Here is an 18,946-nt window from a genome sequence, read left to right as displayed (position 1 = left end):
GGCCTGCTTACCAGGCACGATGCCATGGAAAGGCACTCGGATCAGGTGGAGGTTCATTCAGTCGACGCCCATCTCATCAAGCGTCTTGGCATAGATGATGTTGAGGCTGCTGCCTCCATCCATCAGCACTTTTGTGAGTCACTTTGGGCCAATGATCAGGTCAACTACAAGCAGATACCTTCCTGGGTGCTGGACAGTATCCGGATGGCGGATTCTGACCACCGGAGGAAGGCATGCATGGCCGGTCCGGTCATATAGACCTCGCAGCACGCAACCTTCTGGCAGCGTTTAGAGTCATAGGCCGTTGATCCTCCAAAGATCATAAGGGCGCTGTTCGGCATTGGAAAGGTGTCATCTTTCTCCTTGGTGTCGTCTATAGTGGGGGCGGATCCTTCCCCTGTTCTCTTTTGTTGGAGCTTCCGCACAAGAATTTGCGCACGAGGCCATAATCCTTGTATAGATGCTTAGCTTGGAAAGCATGGTTTGGGCATGGCCCCTCGAGCATTTTTTTGAACTGGTTTGGAGTGCCCTCCATGGGCTTCTGGCCACCCTTGTGGTCGACAGCGGCCATGAGTGAGTCGTCGCGCCGTTGCTTCTTATTCTTTCTCTTGGTGGAACAGTTGGAGGCACCTTCGCTGACGCCCTCGTCCCACCTTGCCTTGCCATTGGAATGGTCGAAGATTGCTTCGCCACCTCTTCTCCTAAGGCATGACTGGTGGTGATGTCCAGGAGCTCCTTAGTGGTCTATGGGCCCTTGCATCCTAGCTTGTGAACCAAAGATTCACAGGTTGTCCTGGACAGGAAGGCTCCTATCACGTCGATGTTGGTGACATTAGGGAGCTCATTGCACTATCGGGAGAAGCACCGAATGTACCCATGAAGGGTTTCGCTAGCCTTCTGGTGACAGTTCTTGAGGTCCCAGGGGTTCCTAGGATGTTTGTACATGCCCTGGAAGTTCTCCACAAAGATCTCCCTTAGGTTGACCCAACCCTTGATGCCATCAGACAGAAGGTGCTCCAACCACGCTCGTGCCGAATCGACGAGGAACAGTGGAAGGTTGCGGATAATGAAGCTATCATTATCTGCACCATCAGCTTGATAGGCAAGCCGATAGTCTTTAAGCCAAAGTCTAGGGTTTGTCTCCCCGAAGTACTTAGGGATGTTGGTAGGCAGCCGATACCTTGGTGGGAACGTAGCGTTGAGGATGTGCCGACTGAAGGCCTGAGGGCCTGGTAGGCTAGGGCTTAGGCTCCGGTCCTCGCCACTATCGTAGCATCCGCCGTGTCGAGGATGATAGCCGTGGTGGTCCCCTTCCCTCGGGTCACCGTAGGTGTGCCTACGGGCGTCGATGGTGCTGTGCGTGTCATGGTTGTGGCCGAGACGTTGATGTACTAGGATTGCAGCACGCTGCTCGTCGCCTTATGGCACTTGGTGGACCGACACATCCCTAGCTAGCGTCGGGCTCATGTCGCCGAGACATCGAACTCTCTGCCTGCTATGCTGCCGCACGCTTAAGTAGCGTGTGAATCTCATGGTGGATCCGACGATCCTCAGGCGTCGCAGCCTCTAGAAGGCCATGAAGTAGGGCCATCATGGCGGTGATGTTCTGGGTTGTGCGAGCAAAGCGGGGAAGGGTTTCATCGTCGGTAATGATCCTTTGGTTCACATCACGGGCCATGGCACGTGCATGCCCACCATCTCCGCTGCACCTGATCTCCTCATCGATCTTTTTGTACTCCCGAACAAGCTGTTGTCCGGCTTCATCTATTTCCCGTGGGCTCTGTCGCTGAGGTTGCCTACCGGGGTGACCTCCTCCGTGGAGGCGCTTTTGACGTATCCCTCAGAGGTTTCTGCCATGAAGCATTCCTGGGAGGGATGATGGCTCCCCCTACCAGAGTCAAAACCAGAGTCTGACCCTGAGCCCCCCGTGAGGAGGCCGTGGAGGGATTCTGTGATGCTTTTGATCATTCCCATGAACTCGTTGTTCACGGGAAACGGGATCATGCGCTGGGCCACAAGGTGGCTTACGGTTTGCCACGGTGTTGCGGAGGCCAAACAGAAACACCATCGAGGCGCATTGTGTGGAGCATTCCAGAGAGAGGGTGATGCGGCGCGGGGCCTCCCTAGATGCTTGGGGTCCAAGGGTGACGCCAGGCTAGCCCTCAAGCCTCTGGTAGCTGAAGTTGATGGAGGGGAGAGACTAGACGGCCGCGTGGGCCAGTGCCAACTCTCCTCCTAGTGTGACAATGAAGTCCAGGTCACCGAAACACATGTGTGTGCCTAGGACCTAGCTGATTATGTGGTTAGCCATCTAAGGCCTGACTTGGAACACGCAAAGGCCCCTACCTGGCGCGTCAACTGTCCGTGTTTCGAACAAACAGCGGCTAGTAAATTTATAATTGATGCACGTTAGGCCCGGATGGTGCGCTAAAGGACACAAGGTTTATACTGGTTTGGGCTGAATGTCCCTATGTCTAGTCTATTGCTGCTCATGTTATTAGTATCAAAAAAAGGTTTGTAGTAGGGGGTACAAAAGGTCGAGAGAGGGATAGGTCCGAAGTCTCTGATGGAATGGTCAAAAAGGTTACCGAGAGCTTAGGTCGCTGCTCAGCTATATGTGAAGTGTTGTGTGTGTCAAGAGTCAATCCCCTTAGTGGGGGGCCCTACCCTCCCTTTTATAGACCAAGGGGGAGCAGGGGTTATAGATGGGAGAAAGGAGAAAAACCAGGGGCCAAGAAGCCCCTCTGAAGGTGTTGAGCCCTCCTTTTCCGCTGAGCCAGCCTTGCTGACACGGCCAGACGATGTCAGGGATTGGCACATTCATAGGGTGCCCATGACCTGGCGATGCCATGCCCTTATTGAATTAGCAAGTGGCCATGTCCTATCCTGCCCCTCCAGGCAGCATGTCAGACAAGGGTGTTGAACTGTGGCCCTATGGGGAGCGGACGTCGCGGTGACACTACGTCTATCATTGTAGATGGCATGAGTCTCTTCCTAGACCATAGTGGTTGTCGTATGCCTGTGTTAGTATCTACATCCAAGGGCTGATGGCGGCGCCTACAACACTATGGGACAAAAGTTAGCGCCTACAACACTATTCGAGCACTGTTAGGTCAGAAAGGACTTAAAGCGCCCATCCCATCGTATCCTGATGGTACCTTCCTACAGGCATGTAGGGCATGGTCCTTGGTATGGCGGTTGACTTGAATGTCCTGTTGTACCCTGTGCTTATCAGCATGAAGGTGCAGGGTGCAGTCATCAGGCAAGGCAGAGCTAGCCCTCAGCCATCGGGCGGGACAGAGCCTGTCCTCAGACATTAGGTGAGGCGGAGCCCACCCTTGGACGTCGGGCGAGGCGAAGCCAGCCCTCGAGGGCCGGGTGAGGTGGAGCCTGCCCTCGGGGGTCGGGCGAGGCAGAGCCAGCCCTCGGGGGTCGAGCGAGGCGGAGCTAATCTTCTGTCATTCGGGCAAGAAGCGTAGTAGCGTTCTTATTTGACCGAAAGCATCAACGTTCAATGGTTATTAGTTCTACCTCATTGGGTACCCCGGTATTAGGTCCCCAACAACTGATCTTAACAAACACTGCCCTAAAGACCCCTTTGGTTTGCCTTAGATAGATGAGGTTGTAGACTCCACTGTCGGCTACGAACTGCTCTCCTTCCTTGACTGTTACTCCGACTATCGCCAGATATCCCTCAAGGAAGAAGACCAGATCAAGACATCGTTCAACACGCCCTTCAGTGCATACTGCTACACCACCATGTCCTTCGGACTCAAGAACGCCAGGACGACCTATCAATGGGCCATCTAGATGTGCCTCGATCAACAGATCGGCCGCAATGTCAAAGCTTACATCAACGATGTGGTCATCAAGTCCAGGACCACCGATAATCTTATTGCCGACCTTGAATAAATGTTCGCCAATCTAAAAAGTACCAATGGAAGTTGAACCCTTCAAAGTGCATCTTTGGAGTTCCATCCGGAATACTGCTGGGCTACATTGTCAGCGCTCGTGGCATCAAACCCAACCTTAACAAGGTCTCCACCATCACCAACATGAAACAGCCAATATGAGTCAAGGATATACAGAAGCTTACAGGCTGCATGGCTGCTTTAAGCCGCTTCATATCACACCTCAGTGAAAAAGGGCTACCGTTCTTCAAACTCCTTAAGGCCTTCGAGCATTTTTCCTAGTCGGAGGAGGCAGATATGGCTTTCGAGCAGCTCAAGTTATTTCTAACAAAGCCTCCGATCATGATGGCACCACAGCCAGACGAAACTCTCCTAATTTATATTGCCGCTACTTCTTGCGTCGTCAGCACAGCCAACGTGGTCGAACGCAAGGAGGCTAGGCACGCCTATAAGGTGCAATGTCTGGTATACTTCATCAGCGAGGTCCTTAACAAGCCCAAAACTCGTTATCCCTAGGTCCAAAAGCTGCTATACGCCAGCCTAATTACATAACGTAAGCTCCACCACTACTTTGAGTATTACAAGATCACCATGGTCACCGAGTTCCCTCTGGGGGACATCCTCTGTAACAAAGAGGCCAACGGCCATATCATCAAGTGGGTTGTCGAGCTCAGCACTTACTCCCTTGAATTCAGAAGCAGGCCTATGATCAAGTCTCAGGCGCTTGCTGATTTCGTCGCTGAGTGGACTGAGATCCAAGAGCCCATCGTCACCACCTACTCCGAGCACTAGGTGATGTACTTTGACAGCACCCTTAACATCAATGGTGCTGGTGTGGGCATTCTGTTCATTACGTCGACCATAAGCTCTGATACATTCTCCGAATACACTTTTTGGCCTCCAACAATGCTATCGAATACGAAGCATGTCTCCATGGACTCCTTATAGCTGTTGAGCTCAGCGTCAAATGCCTCATGGTATATGGGGACTCCGCGCTGGTCATCAACCAGCTTAACAAAGATTGGTCCTGCTCTAGCGAGAAGATGGATGCATATTGCGCTGAAATCAGGAAGCTTGAAGGAAAATTCTATGGCATCGAGAACCACCACATGGTACGCGACCAAAATCAGCTCACTGACCATTTATCCAAGTTGGGCTCTTCTCGTGCCATGATCCCATTGGGGTCTTTGTTCAAGATCTCCTGGCGCCATCCATTAAAGAAGAAAAGGAAGTTCAGGAAGTCCCCCTTGAGAAGCTAGTACTAGCAGTACCTTCATCAGCCGCCGATTGGAGGGAACAATTCATCCAGTACCTCACCAGCACCGATGTACCCATCAATAAGACTAAAACCGAATGCCTAATCCATCAAAGCAAACATTACATGCTGGTGGACGACAACTTGATGAGGAAAAGTGCCAAGGAAGGGATTCTGCAAAAATGCATCACCCAAGAAGACGAAGTGAAGTTACTTCTCGAAATTCACTCTGGTTCCTACGACAACCACATGGCTTCAAGAACACTGATCGGCAAAGCTTTCCAAGCTAGTTTTTACTGGCCCATGACCATCTCCGATGTAGAAGACCTTGTCTGATGTTGTGAAGGATGCCAATTTTTTGCCGAGCAAATACACATGCCAGCACAAGAGCTGCAGACCATTCCAACTTTCTAGCCCTTTGCGTGCTAGGGACTAGACATGATTGGCCTTTTTAAGCCAGTGCCAGGTGACTTCTAGTACATATACGTCGCCATTGATAAGTTCTCCAAGTGGATTGAGTATAAACCACTCATCCCGGCTACTGCAAAGAAAGCAGTCGAGCTCTTTGAAGATATCATCCATAGATTCGGTCTCCTGAACAGCATCATCACCGACCTCAGAACTACATTTACTGGCCATCACTTTTAAGACTTCTGTGAAGACCGTTGCATCTCTGTCAAATACGTCTCCGTTGCTCATCCTAGAGCCAATGGCCAGGTCGAACAGGCGAACGGCATGATCCTTGATGCCCTCAAAAAGAGACTATATCGGAAAGAAGAAAAACACTCAGGTAGATGGATCAAGGAGCTACCAGCTGTAGTCTAGGGACTGCGTACTCAAGCTAGTCGTAGCACCGGTGTGTCTCCATACTTCTTGGTCTACGGTTCAAAAGCCATACTACCAGCGGACATTGCCTTTTAAGCACCTAGGGTGGAACACTATGATGAAGAGCAGGCCATAGCTATTCGGACAGAGGACATCGATAGGGCCGAGGAAGAACGCCTAATCACCTATGTCCGCATAGCCAAATATCTAGAAGGCTTGCAGAGGTACTACAACTGCAACGTCAAAGGTTGTTCATTTGCTGTCGGCGACCTCGTTCTACGTAGAAAACAAAAAACTGAAGGGATGCACAAGCTCTCCTCCCCTTGGGAAGGGCCTTACGTCATCAAAGAGGTCACCCAACTAGGGTCTTATCGCCTATGTGACTTAGAAGGAATCGATGTTCCCAACTCGTGGCACATCGAGCACCTTATACGTTTCTATCCTTAAAATGCCCTAGATATATACTCTCCACTTTATGATGAACAAAATTTTGGTCTCCATAAATTGTCTCCACTTTTTCTCCATTATGGTTTAATCTCCACTTATGGTTGCCGAGCTCCATGCTACTCCATAGCGAACTCCAATATGAAATCGCCAAAACTACGACGACCATGTTTCTTCAAATCTCCAACGTTATCGTCGAATGGTTTTCTCCAAATTGCCAAACGATTTCTCCAAATTGTCGACACATTTTTGCAAACAATCGCCAAATAGGTTTTTTCCAAATCACCGAACATGTCTTCTCCAAATCGCCAATATATTTCGTCACACGTTTTCTCCAAATCGCCGAACACTTTGCTCCAAATCTTCAAGATTTTTTGCCGATCAGCGAGCAGCATACTTTCTTTTCTGTTCTCTTCGGAGAAGACCTAGTCTCTGATCTCTCCCTACTCGTGCCATGGGCTCCACGCTCTGTGTTATGGGTGGTCGGCTGTGGTTCCTTGGTCATGCCTATTCCTCCTACACATCCATGGGCTCTGCGCTCAATGTTATGGACTATGGGCTAGCCAAGGCTAAGAGCTCAGCACAGAACTAATTGCTTGGACGCCGCTTATACTATCTATATCTCCAAGTTATTTCGATAACCACCAAGCAGCACATGTTCCGCTCTATTCTCTATGGAGAAGACCTAGTCTCTGATCTCTCCCTACACATGCCACGGGCTCCACGCTCTGCGTTATAGGTGGTTGGCTGCGGTTCCTTGGTCATGCCTGTTCCTCCTACACTGCACGGGCTCCACACTCGATGTTATGGACTATGGGCTAGCCAAGGCCATGGGGGTCAGTAGCGAACCAACTGCCTGGACGCTACTTATACTACGTATAATTGCGTTATGGTTAAAACTACGAAGATTTTTTTGCTGAAATAATAGCTAACTGCATACACATGCACCTTATAACATTTATCATATACATAAGTGTTTTTGCGCTTTCGCGCGTTCTAACTACCCCATCTAGATGTTACAGATGATACCCTCCGAGCAGATCACTGAGCTTCACCATCGCCATCTATCTCACCAAACAGGTTGATGTCGTTGGCTAGCTTTTTCGCCGCGTCCTCCACCTCGTCCTCCAGCTACTAAGTCTCTGCCTTGTCCAGCCCTTCGGCGAATCTAGCCCCTATCGCCTAAAGGTCAGTGGCTGGATAGTGGGACCAAACCACAGCAAGGCCGTGGGAAGTGGCGAAAACAATGGCATTGTGGTTGAAGCTCTTGAAGCTCTCCCACGCTGTCTTGCACCTTTCGATGACGATGTTCGGGCATAGTGGCCTACCGTCGGGCTGAGGAACCACCTCTAGGTTGATGCAGTCGAGCATTGGTTTGATGCCAGCTACTACAGTGTCAAACTTGTCCCTTTGGATCTAGGTGTCCTGCTCCAGCACATTGAACTATGCCTTGACCCTCCAACGGTAGTCTGCAAGCATTACAAAGTTCCATCAAGCAAGGAAATTACTTCAACAGTAACCCTGACTAGGGAAGTACTCACCGTTTAGCTCTTCGGCTAGTTTGTTCGCTCGCCCTATCTCCTTTGCCTTCTCTCAGAGTTGTTTGAGGGCCTAGCGTAGCTGGCCGAGCTCCACATCTTGCTCTACAAGCACAACAGTCGTCACCAAAAATAAGCATATCCAACTATGCAAAGCGCTTTCGTCGATCACACATACCCTTCTTCTGCTCAGACATTTTCTACAGCTGCTCCAACTACTTGGAAGCATCCTTCAGTTGTGTGGGGGCAGTGGCTAGCTGCTCAGACTTGCTCCACAGCTATTTAGATGCAGCTGCCAGCTGCTTAGATAGGACCCCCCCTCTGGTGTTCTAGATCCCGCGCGTTGGACTCAACAAGGTCTCACTCACGCCGGGCCCTCTAGGTATTTCTCTCCGAGAGGTTCATCGCCTCCTTGAGTTTTTGGTTCTCCTCGGCAAGGGGATCCATTCTCTTTATCAACTGGTGCCGGTGTTCGGCAGTTCGAGTTATCCCCTAAAAATGCACGGTGACAATGATGGAATTCGATCTCCAACATCAAAGATGAGTACTCAGGATTTAGTACTAACCTCAATTTGTTTTATTACTTCGGCAAGGGTAGATTTCAATCTTCTCATCTCCTTGGGGGTGTCCTCCTCTTTGACAATTACCACTTCATCGCCACGCTTGCGGAGGATTCAGACGGATTGGGTTTGAGGTTCGGCACGAATGATCTCTTCCAACTCGTCCTCCTCTGCTGTAGCTGGAGGCACCGCCGGGGGCTCTATGGCCAGATAGCAGGACTGACCATGCCCTATGATGCCTCAGGCGGCGCCATTAGCTCCTCGGACGCCACTAGATTCACCGACCTGGATTTTGGTGCATCGCCGGCAACTCTAGCTTTAGCTCCCAAGGGTCCGGCAGTACCCGCCGTTGCTTTGGGTATTGTCAATGACCCCCCTCCCCCGGTGCTGACCTCTCGCTATCTCTAAGTCCACCCCTAGAGGTGGTTGACTCTTCCACCGGCTGCCAAGCACTCGGGGATTTCGATATGGGAACCGTCGGCATTGCCTCCACCCCGGGATGAGCTCAAGGCTGCTCATTAGTCTGAGCGAACAGGTTCGGACCCTCCATATGCCTTGCACTGCATCAGATCATTTCGTTAAAGCACCAAAAAAGCTAAGATAAGACAACAAAGTAACTCCAACACAAGGATACTAACCATTTGGTTTGCCGGTATAATTTTTTGAATCGGCAATGCCCGCTCGAGCCCCCAGACGGGGCTATGGGGTCAACTCCCGTGCACTAGGGTAGAGTTCTTGCCTCCTCCATAGTCGGCCTCTGCTCTGCCTGCTGCAGACATCCTCCACCCATCGCTCTAGGTTTACCTGCATCTATTGCTCGGGGACTCCCGTCGCCCGCCTAGCGGGGACTTCTGTCGTCTGCTGTGCGGTGATTTCCTTCGCCTGATGCTTAGGGAATCCACTTGCCCGCTGCTCGGGGACTTCTTCACTTCCCCTTGATTGCTCCTCCACGCGTGTGTTGCATGGAGGTGCATGTGTGCTCGGAGAAGGATGAAAGGGTCGAGATGGCGACTAGAGGGGGGTGAATAGTCCTTTTTAAAACTTAATCACGTTGGCTAACCGAAACAAGTGCAGAATTAAAACTATCGGTCTAGCCAAGACTATACCCCTCTATCTATGTTCACTAGCACCTTGCAAAGATACTAATAAAGCAACAAAGGTGTCGGGCTAGCTAGAGCTCACCTAACCAATTCTAGGAGCAAGGTCACACAAACCTATGCCACTAGTACTTTAAGCAACAAGGGAGCTCCTACACATGCTAGTAAGCAAAAGCACAAAGTCAACTAAGCTCACTAGCAATGCTCAACAACAAGGCAACCAATGCCAAATTAGAGAGCACAATTACTTAGCTACACAAACTAAGCAATATGACTAACAAGGTTACACAAACCAAATTAGTCACGCAAGGGAGCTACTTCTATGCTACACAAGCAAGAAGGTAACTTGCAAGCTACACAAGCTAACTAATTACAAAAGCAACAACACAAGCTCAATGTATATGAATGTAATCGCAAGCTTGTGTAACGGGGATGCAAACCAACGGGAAGAACAAGGTTGACACGAAGATTTTTCTCCCGAGGTTCACGTGTTTACCAACACGCTACGTCCCCGTTGTGTCGACCGCTCACTTGGTGGTTCAATGGCTAATTGGCATCACCCGCCAAGCCCGCATGTCGGGCACCGCAAGAACCTACCCAAAAAGTGAGAGTAGCTCAATAACACGCTCAACTAGAGTTGCTCTTTGCGGCTCCTGCGGGGCGAGCACAATGGCCCTCATAAAGCTCTTCTCCGGAGCACCGCACATGCTTTTTGCGGACTTCGACGGAGACCACCACCAAGCTGTCAAGGAGGTGGCAACCTCCAAGAGTAACAAGCACCACTGGCTTGCAACTCGATCACCTAGTGCCACTCGATGCAACCTCACGATGCAATCGCACTAGAATCGCTCTCTCACACAATCGAATGATCACTATCAGGTATATGTGAGATGGAGGGCTCCTAAGCACTCTCAAGCATGGCCACAAAGTCCCCCAAGGTGCTCAGCCCTAGCCATGGTCGAAGGCCACTTCTATTTATAGCCCCAAGGGCTAAACTAGTCGTTACTCCTTCACTGGGCAACTGTCAGGTCGACTGGATGCTCCGGTCGTGTTGACCGGACGCTGGACCATAGCGCCCGGTCGCCCGATGATAGCCACATGTCACCTGCGTTCAACGGCATTCTTCTGATCTCAACGGTCATCTTCTAACTGGATGTAGCAGCTTCAACTGACCGGACGCTGGACCTCAGCGTCTGATCGTTTACAGTAAGGTACCGACCTTGACTGGACGTGTCCGGTCGCACGTGATCGGACATAGCCCAGCGTCCGGTCATACTCCAGCTCCTGTGTCACCCTGCGTCAGCCTAACCAGACGCGCCCTACCAGCATCCGGTCACTTCCAGTGCCAGCGTCCGGTGCACCCAGTGAGACTCTGTCTTTTCTGTGTAGGGCATCGGTGGCACCGTCGGACCGTCCGCACTCTACGGGCGGACACTCCGCCGGTGGAGTTTCTTCACCAAGTTGATTCACATCAACTCGAACTCCATCTCCTTTGTAAATGTGCCAACACCACCAAGTGTACACCACCATGTGTATGTGTGTTAGCTTTTCACAATCATTTCCCAAAGGATGTTAGCCACTTAACTTGCCACGCCACTCGATCCTAGCGATGATGCAAAGTTAGATCACTCGAGTGGCACTAGATGACCGATATACAAACAAGTTTGCTTCTCTTGATAGTACGGCCATCTATTCTAAACCCGGTCATAAACTTCTCTACACACCTATGACCGGTGAAATGAAATGCCCTAGGTTATACCTTTGCCTTGCGCATTCCATTCCATCTCCTCCAACGTCGATGCAACACATGCACCAACACGATTAACAATGATATGATCCACTCCATATCATCACATGATCATATTAGTTCATCGATCTTAACTTTACTTGCTCTTCACCATTGCCATCGTCCATCAGCGCCAAGTCTTGCTCAAGCTTCATCGCCACGCGGTCCATCACTCCAAAGCCTTCGACTTGCCCTTCACGCTTGCAACTGGTCCATCAAGCTAAGTCTTGTCTTGATCTTCTCCACCTTGATCACATGACTCAATGTCATGTCTCATGTGCAATGAGCTCCTTTATCATCACATGTGTGAGCTTTGCAACATCTCTAAGCCATTTTCACCTTCATGGCATATGTTGCTCACACACATGTACATGTGGACTAATCACCTGTGTATCTCACATAAACACAATTAGTCCACCTAAGTTGTCACTCAATTACCAAAACCAAACAAGGACCTTTCAAAGGAGCAACTGGAGTTTCATCATCATCAGACCACTAGATAACCACGGTCCTACGCATTTGAGTGGTCTGGTCACCTTCAAGCAAGATGCCACCTAGTTTGAGGGGAGCGGCAGCCGCCGTCTTTCTCTTCTTTTGGGCTGGCTTGTCTACCGCTGCCCTCTTCCCCCAGACTTTCTCTAACACTAGGGGCAAACTCTCCGTCCGACCAATGTCGGTGCCTCTAAACTCTGAGGAGGCGCTGGTAGCCTCTTCCTTAGGCCGAGCCAGTGGCTGGGCATCTACCCCCCTCGGCCAATCACCCCTAGGCACACCGGAGAAATACACCACTCTTTCCTATGAATGGATCTTTACATAAGTGAATCAGTTCACTGCACGGCAATGCTTCAAGATTAAAAGTGCCAGGAATAAAAAATCAAGATGGTTACCTAAGGAGGCGGATATGTGCAATTGAAGGCCCACGTTTGCTTTGGCTAGATGAATGAAATGTTGGGAGTGAACAGCTCTGTGGCCCGCTCTAGGACATTCTTCTTCGTCAGCTGCTCCATCCTCTCCTAGGTCCCTTTGTCATCACCTCAGTAGTCAAAGCCCAGGTGGACCCTCTCCTCGCATGGCTAGACACGGCGCACTATGAAGCTTGTTACCACTAGTTCGCCTCTAATTTCCACGCCTTTAATCCGGTCGAGGAGCTTCGTCACTTGTTCCATGTCAGCATTGTTTGGTTTCTCCGACCAGCTCCTTTGGTTCTCCAGGATATGGTGGACATCGTAGTGGATTACAGGGTAACTCTGTTTCATGTAGAACCACTCGGAATTCCACCCTTTTAGAGAAGTGTTTAGTGGTACATTAATGTACTCGCTGGCCATTCCATCCCGGAGCTGTAGATATACGCCACCGACCACCTTGGAACCACCACCGCCTTTCTTCTTCAACCAAAACAAGTGTCTAAAGAGGTTGAAGTGCGGTAGAACCCCCAGAAAACGTCTCACAGAAATGGATAAAGATCGAGATGTGTAATATGGTGTTAGGGTGGAGATTGCACAGATTAATCGCCTAGAACTCTAGCATATCCCACAAGAATGGATGAACAGGGAACCCCAACCCACGCCAGAAATAATCCTCAAAGACTACAACTTCATCAGTGTTGGGCATCGGGAAGGGCTCATCGCTGGCTGGCCGTCATTCGGCGGTGACGCGGTCAGGAAGCATACCCGCCTCCACCAATCTCTCGAGCTCCATTTCCCTCGTGCGCGATGGCACCCACTCTTCGTCATGACTAGCTCCTGCTCCTACTTTCTTTGGGCTCGCCTTCTTCGGGTTCACAGCTCTCCTCTTCGGCGCCATCTCTCAGATCTGGATGGGGACTGGCATCGGGAGCATGCGTGGATTCGAATCTAGAAATGTGAGGATTGAGGATGAAGATGGGATGGCAAAGTGGCAAAGGTATGAACGTGGGATACGACAGTGTAGTTATAAAGCACTTTTCCCAACCTTTTGCATTCGAGGGTTTTTGGGAAACTGTTCCCGTGATTTGCGCCCCTCCGAATTCTCCGACGCGGCTTAATGGGCCGTAGCCTTGGCTTTCACGCAATCGCAGCCCATGTCGCTCATTTATCGCCGCCATTGGTTATTACTCGTCGAATAATCACCGACTTCTCCACCATTTATTGAGGCTCGGTAACAGTTACTGTACAGCCATTACTGCGGTCTTTTCTTCATGGTTGGATTTTTTAGATATCTCCGTAAATGGCTCAGGGACTGGCTGCCTACTCGGCTGGTTTTTTTTGTTTCTGACCCTGACACCACGTGACTGCGTCACCTACTATCACGCTCGGGGACTAAGTGGGCACACTTCACCTTGCGGTGAATGTGCTCTCTCTCATTTTAGGGCTACGCTCGAGGACTGGCTGCCTGCTCGGTTGGTTTTTTTACTATTCTTCTACTTTGGACCTTAGCACCACATGACTATGTCATCTACTGTCAGTCTCGGGGACTAAGTGGGCACACTTCACCTCACGGTGAATGTGCTTGCTTTATTCCGAAAGACTCCACGCCTCTTGAAGTTGAAGAAGACTATCTCCTTTTCTCGTGATCAGACTCTAAGTGGGCACACTTGTTCCACTAAGAAGAAATTTTTGATTCTAAAGTTGAGCTCCTTACACCCTTATGGCAAGCCATGCTTAGGTTATGTTGCTTAGCTACGGTTTGTGTTGTTCGGTGACAGTATGCGCTGCTCGGCAACTACTAACAACTGCTCGGCAACTCTTCAATGTGGTCGGACCATGAGTTTCGACTGCTCGACTTCGTTCGCACCTGCTCGGACAAGCTCAAGACGGTGTTGCACTATGGGTACAAGGCGTTCAGGGACTAGCTGTGGGGGGTATGACCCCGGATACCCACGGCAGACCATATGGGCTGCGCCCTCAGGGGCGGCCCAGCCCACAAGACGAAGCCTTGCGGGGCACGACTCTGGTCGGTGCCTTCCGCAAGACATCTGGAAGATATTCTAAATATACTACGAGATCTGTTAGGATATGTATGATCCCAAGATTCTTGTAATCAGTTATTACTTTTCGGTTATCTCTCAGATCTAACCGACTTATAACCCTGCTCTCTGGACTATATAAGGTGGGCAGGGACCCCTTCCAAACATAAGCAATATCATACGATAGCTAATACAAACCAACAGACCACAGGAGTAGGGTATTACATCATACTGATAGCCTAAACATGTCTAACTCGTGTGTCTCTGTTGCCTTCTTGTTCTTGATCTCACGCTCCCATACCGATCAATCTACCTTCGTGGGATACCTATCGGAGGACTATCGACAATATTCTATCGACAAACTCATACGATCCCATGAAGATTGATAAAGATAACACATGTATCATTTTGGTTTTTTTCGTAAATACTAATTATTTTTTCTTGTGTTTGTATGATGCCGAGGCCATGGTTAATATCATGTTATTATATATATGTAGATGAATACTCTGATAAATGTATAGATCAAAGTGGCACGATTGGCGTGACTAATGCATCACCTGATCTAAACCCAGGTACATTGTTTTTTTCATTAATGTTATCTATTTGGGAAAAAAGTGTAGTGGGCAACCCAATTGTGGTTCATGACAATGTAATAATAAATTAATGTTCTTGCAATATGTGTCCTTCTGTATCTTATTTGAGACCGTACTTTTCTCATGTGCCAATGTGGGATCAACCAAATTTGCACCTGCATAATTACAAACATAAATTACCTGAATAAAACCAACAAAGCAAGTTAGCGATAATAGTGAATAATAGTGCTAAACAACACTATACTAGTGGTCGTGGGATGGCACGATTGTAGTGGAGTTGGTTCCGCGCATTCACGAGGATAGCTCCTTTGTATTTTTCATTGTTGCATCAGGGTCATTAGTTTGTGAGCACGAAAGAAATGGATATCAGAAATTTCTTTGTGCCAATATAAAACATTATTTTAGCCGCATCACGGAAAGACCTATAAAGTAGAGTTTGTGAGCCTGCAACGCCACGCACTCCGTGACTATGTTAAATTCATAAACTTTACTTTTTGGATTAAATGTCACTTTAACGTTGGTATTTAATTTTTTCAGTATTGTTATCTTATCGTGCGATCCGTATGTTTTTAGTACAAAATGTGAGTTACCCCGTAGCAACGTACGGGCACGCTACCTATATATATATATATATATATATATATATATATATATATATATATATATATATATATATATATATATATAGAGTCTATTCTAAATTATAAGTCACTTTGATTTTTTTTTGTTCATTTATTTTACTATCTAGTTATATAGTAAAATGGATGAACCAAAACACTCAAAACGACTTATAATTTGGAACCGCGGGAGTAGAAATGAAATTAAACGAAGCAATTTAAAGTGCTCAGGTGTTCGTGCAAAGTAATGGGATTGGTATCAATCATGCCCTTCAATTCGAGGACAAAAGGCTTGATATCATTTTTTTCCTTTTTGCTGGGGACGAAATGTTGCCTTCGACTGAGGACGAAAGTTGGTGCATGATGGATCCAAGTGTCCAGCCGGGCAGCCGGCAGCAGTCCACAGTTTTGTCATGCATGCACACAGGAACGTCGGAATCGTGGCCTACTACGCCCTGGTTTAGTTCCTAACTTTGCCAATAAAAAAAAAAAAGATTTCTCGTCACATCAAACTTGCTGTATATGTATAGAATACTAAAAGTAGATGAAATTAAAAACTAATTACACAGCTTGGTTGTACTTTGCGAGACGGATATTTTAAGCCTAATTAGTCAACCGTTGGACAATTATTACCAAATACAAACAAAATGCTACAGTATAGAATCTGGCACTATGCAAACTTTGCACATCTAAATTTCGAACTAAACGCGCCCTACAACATGTCGTCCGTCCCATTGTCTGCTGATGGAATTATTGCGATCTACGGGGGGTACGGATCAACGTGAAAAATAAACAAAAATCACCCTGCGTAGTAAGTTCGTACAGTTTTTAGCCCACTGATCATTGCAGCCACACAAATTGGATCAGTGTGCACCGACAGATGAACAGTAAGGTGGATAGCATTTTGATCTGCAATACACCAGTTCCATTCCATTGTACGTACACACACTTCTTCATTCATTGGTTGCGTCACCATTAGTGCACGTAGGCGTGCACAGAAGCAGGCAGCTGGTTGTACCCACAAAGTACTCGATTGCAGCAAACGAGGAGCGGTTACTAGCTAGCTCCCCCATCCTACGAAGCACACGATGCGATCACCACTAGTAGTTGCAACACACGACTGAGTACTGACACATGACACAATGCAAACTCATGGAATGTATAATCCGTTCTGGCCTGCTTCCTCCTGGAAGCCGTTGGTGTTCTGATCCATGGCTCCATTCGCGAACTCCTCGTCGTTGCCGTACTGCTGCTGCTGGTAGCTACTGTCGCGCCTGCCGCCGGCGCCGCGGGGTCGGCCGTACCCGGAGCCGGAGCCGAACTCCTCCTCGGCGGGGCGCGTCCGCATGGGGTTCGACTCGCGGCCGTAGCCGTACCTGCCGGCGTCCACGTCGTAGTAGTAGCGGCCGTTCTGGTACAGCCTCGTGTCACTCATCCCGTAGTCCCGCTGCTCCTGCTGCCTGTGGAAGCCCGTGTAGTACCACGGCGGCCGGCCTCTGCCGCTGCCGTTTTCCGGGTACGGCTGGACGCCGTCGAGGTCTCCTCCGGCGCCTCCCTCCTCCTCGGTGCCGGTGGTGGTGGCCGGCACGTCGGTCGGCGGCCGACCCCTGCCGCTGCCGTTTTCGGGGAACGTCGTCCGGACGCGCTCGCCGCCGGCACCGCGGGCTCTTACAGGGGCCGCCGCCGCCGCCGCCTCCACGGTACCTGCTGTGGCCGGCGCCACGTCGGTCGTCGTCAGCTTCTCGGCGTTGCGGTGCACGCCACGGCGGAAGTAGTCCGGCGGGTAGTTCTCCTCGGGGCGGCCGTAGAGCCCGTACCCGCGGCCGCTGCCGGCGGTCGAGGGGCGCGAGAACACCGGCGCGGCATCGGTGTCCGCGGTCGCGGCGTTGATGGGCACGGCAGCCTTCTCGGGCTCAACGACGGTGGCTTCGGGACGCGTGGTCTTGCTGAAGAAGAAGCGGCCACCGCCCCACGCGTCCGCCGAGCGAGGCGCCGCGACGGCGAGCACGGCCACTAATAAGGCAGCGAGGAAGAGGTGGCGAGCAACAGAGGCAGCCATCGGGTCGGAAACCGTCGGTGGGCACTGTGTGTGTTTCCGTGCGCGCCCACATATTTATAGGCGGTCCGGGTCCGGGTCCAGCGACCACCGGCGGTGCAGGACGGTACAATCAGGTCTCGCAGCTAACAGCGGTAGAAAGCTGATGGGAACAGAAAGGCATCCTAGACAATGTGGGTGGTCACTAATCAGGTCGGGGTGCGCCGATGATGGCGGGGGATTGGATTGAGTGGGGGGGAACGGAGACGGGCCGGGAGAGCGTGCGCGGCGCGGTGTGCATGATGGAATCTGGTGCACGCTGGCTACATGAGAGAGCCTGTCTGAGAGCATGTGAGATCTAGGAGACACGCAGAGGGCCTCGCAACGATGGAAGTCATGGAGCCTGTTCGTTTGGCTATGGCTTATCGTAAACGATCATAAATTTCCAGCTGGAACAGTATTTTTCTCTCACACAGATCAGTCAGCAGTACTTCTTTACGAACCAGTAACGATACGAACCAGCCAACCGAACAGGTATGAACAGGGAGCAGGCAGGCGATTAGGCTTATTTTCCGGATTCCGGCCGTGGGCACTGGGTGGGCATCATCTTGGCAGCGTGAGATTTGAAATGCCTACTGCTCCCTCCACATGATCCATTTATCACTAGCTCGAGTTACTGTCATGCTTTGGTTCTAACCGAGGATCAATCTTTTATTGCCGGGTCTTGTGATCAACCCCAAAAGACCGAGCCCCAGCACTACAGTCTGTTTGGATCCGTGTTACTGCCTTACTGGTACTGACTGGCATGCTAAAACTAACAAGCATGGTTCTAAACAAGATGTGCTAATACACCACTTGAGAAATGCCGCTGCTAATAGCTACTCTTACTCCAGAAGCCCTATATACGCCATGATCAGAAGAGGAGGCACAGATTGTCGAGCAGTGAAAGGGCGTGTTCGGCGTAGCTCCCGGAGCGGCTCCGGCTCCTTCCCTGTAGATGCACTGTGACGGAGCCGGTCGGAGCACCGAATACCTAGCTCTTGGGCTCCTCTCTGGTGGCGGACGGAGCCGGAGCCTGTTTCATGCAGTGCGAAGCACATGGATGCACAGTCCGAGCGCATGCAGAGCCGGAGCCGCAGAGAGCTGTGCCAAAGGCACCCAAAGTCTTACAGTTACAGGACTCCAGCAGGACTCGTGTCAAGACGTCAAGTCATGCCAGCACAGATCTCGGAGCGAAAGTTGCCTTTCGAGAAAGAGATTGCCGCTTTTAGATTGATGCACATGAAATCATTGGGAGCTTAAAGCGGCGGCAGCCGGGAGCTGCATTTTTCTCTCTTTTCT

General features: G+C 50.2%; 1 protein-coding gene across 1 annotated transcript; it reads right to left on the bottom strand.

Moving 5' to 3' along the window:
- Positions 1-16,450: 16,450 nt before the first annotated feature.
- On the bottom strand, positions 16,451-17,651 carry LOC136452994 (uncharacterized). The gene has a single exon (XM_066453569.1). It carries the CDS (start codon positions 17,627-17,629, stop codon positions 16,721-16,723), a length of 909 nt encoding a protein of 302 aa, XP_066309666.1. The 5' UTR covers positions 17,630-17,651; the 3' UTR covers positions 16,451-16,720.
- Between the last annotated feature and the right edge of the window lie 1,295 nt (positions 17,652-18,946).

The sequence above is a fragment of the Miscanthus floridulus genome, chromosome 5 (assembly GCF_019320115.1).
Source record: "Miscanthus floridulus cultivar M001 chromosome 5, ASM1932011v1, whole genome shotgun sequence".
In the NCBI taxonomy this organism is placed as follows: domain Eukaryota; kingdom Viridiplantae; phylum Streptophyta; class Magnoliopsida; order Poales; family Poaceae; genus Miscanthus; species Miscanthus floridulus.
Note: the sequence above shows the minus strand (reverse complement) of the source record. Positions and strands in the feature narration are given on the sequence as shown.

Excerpts from the sequence above, each read along its gene's own strand:
- LOC136452994 (XM_066453569.1), bottom strand. The coding sequence starts at position 17,629 with ATGGCTGCCTCTGTTGCTCGCCACCTCTTCCTCGCTGCCTTATTAGTG.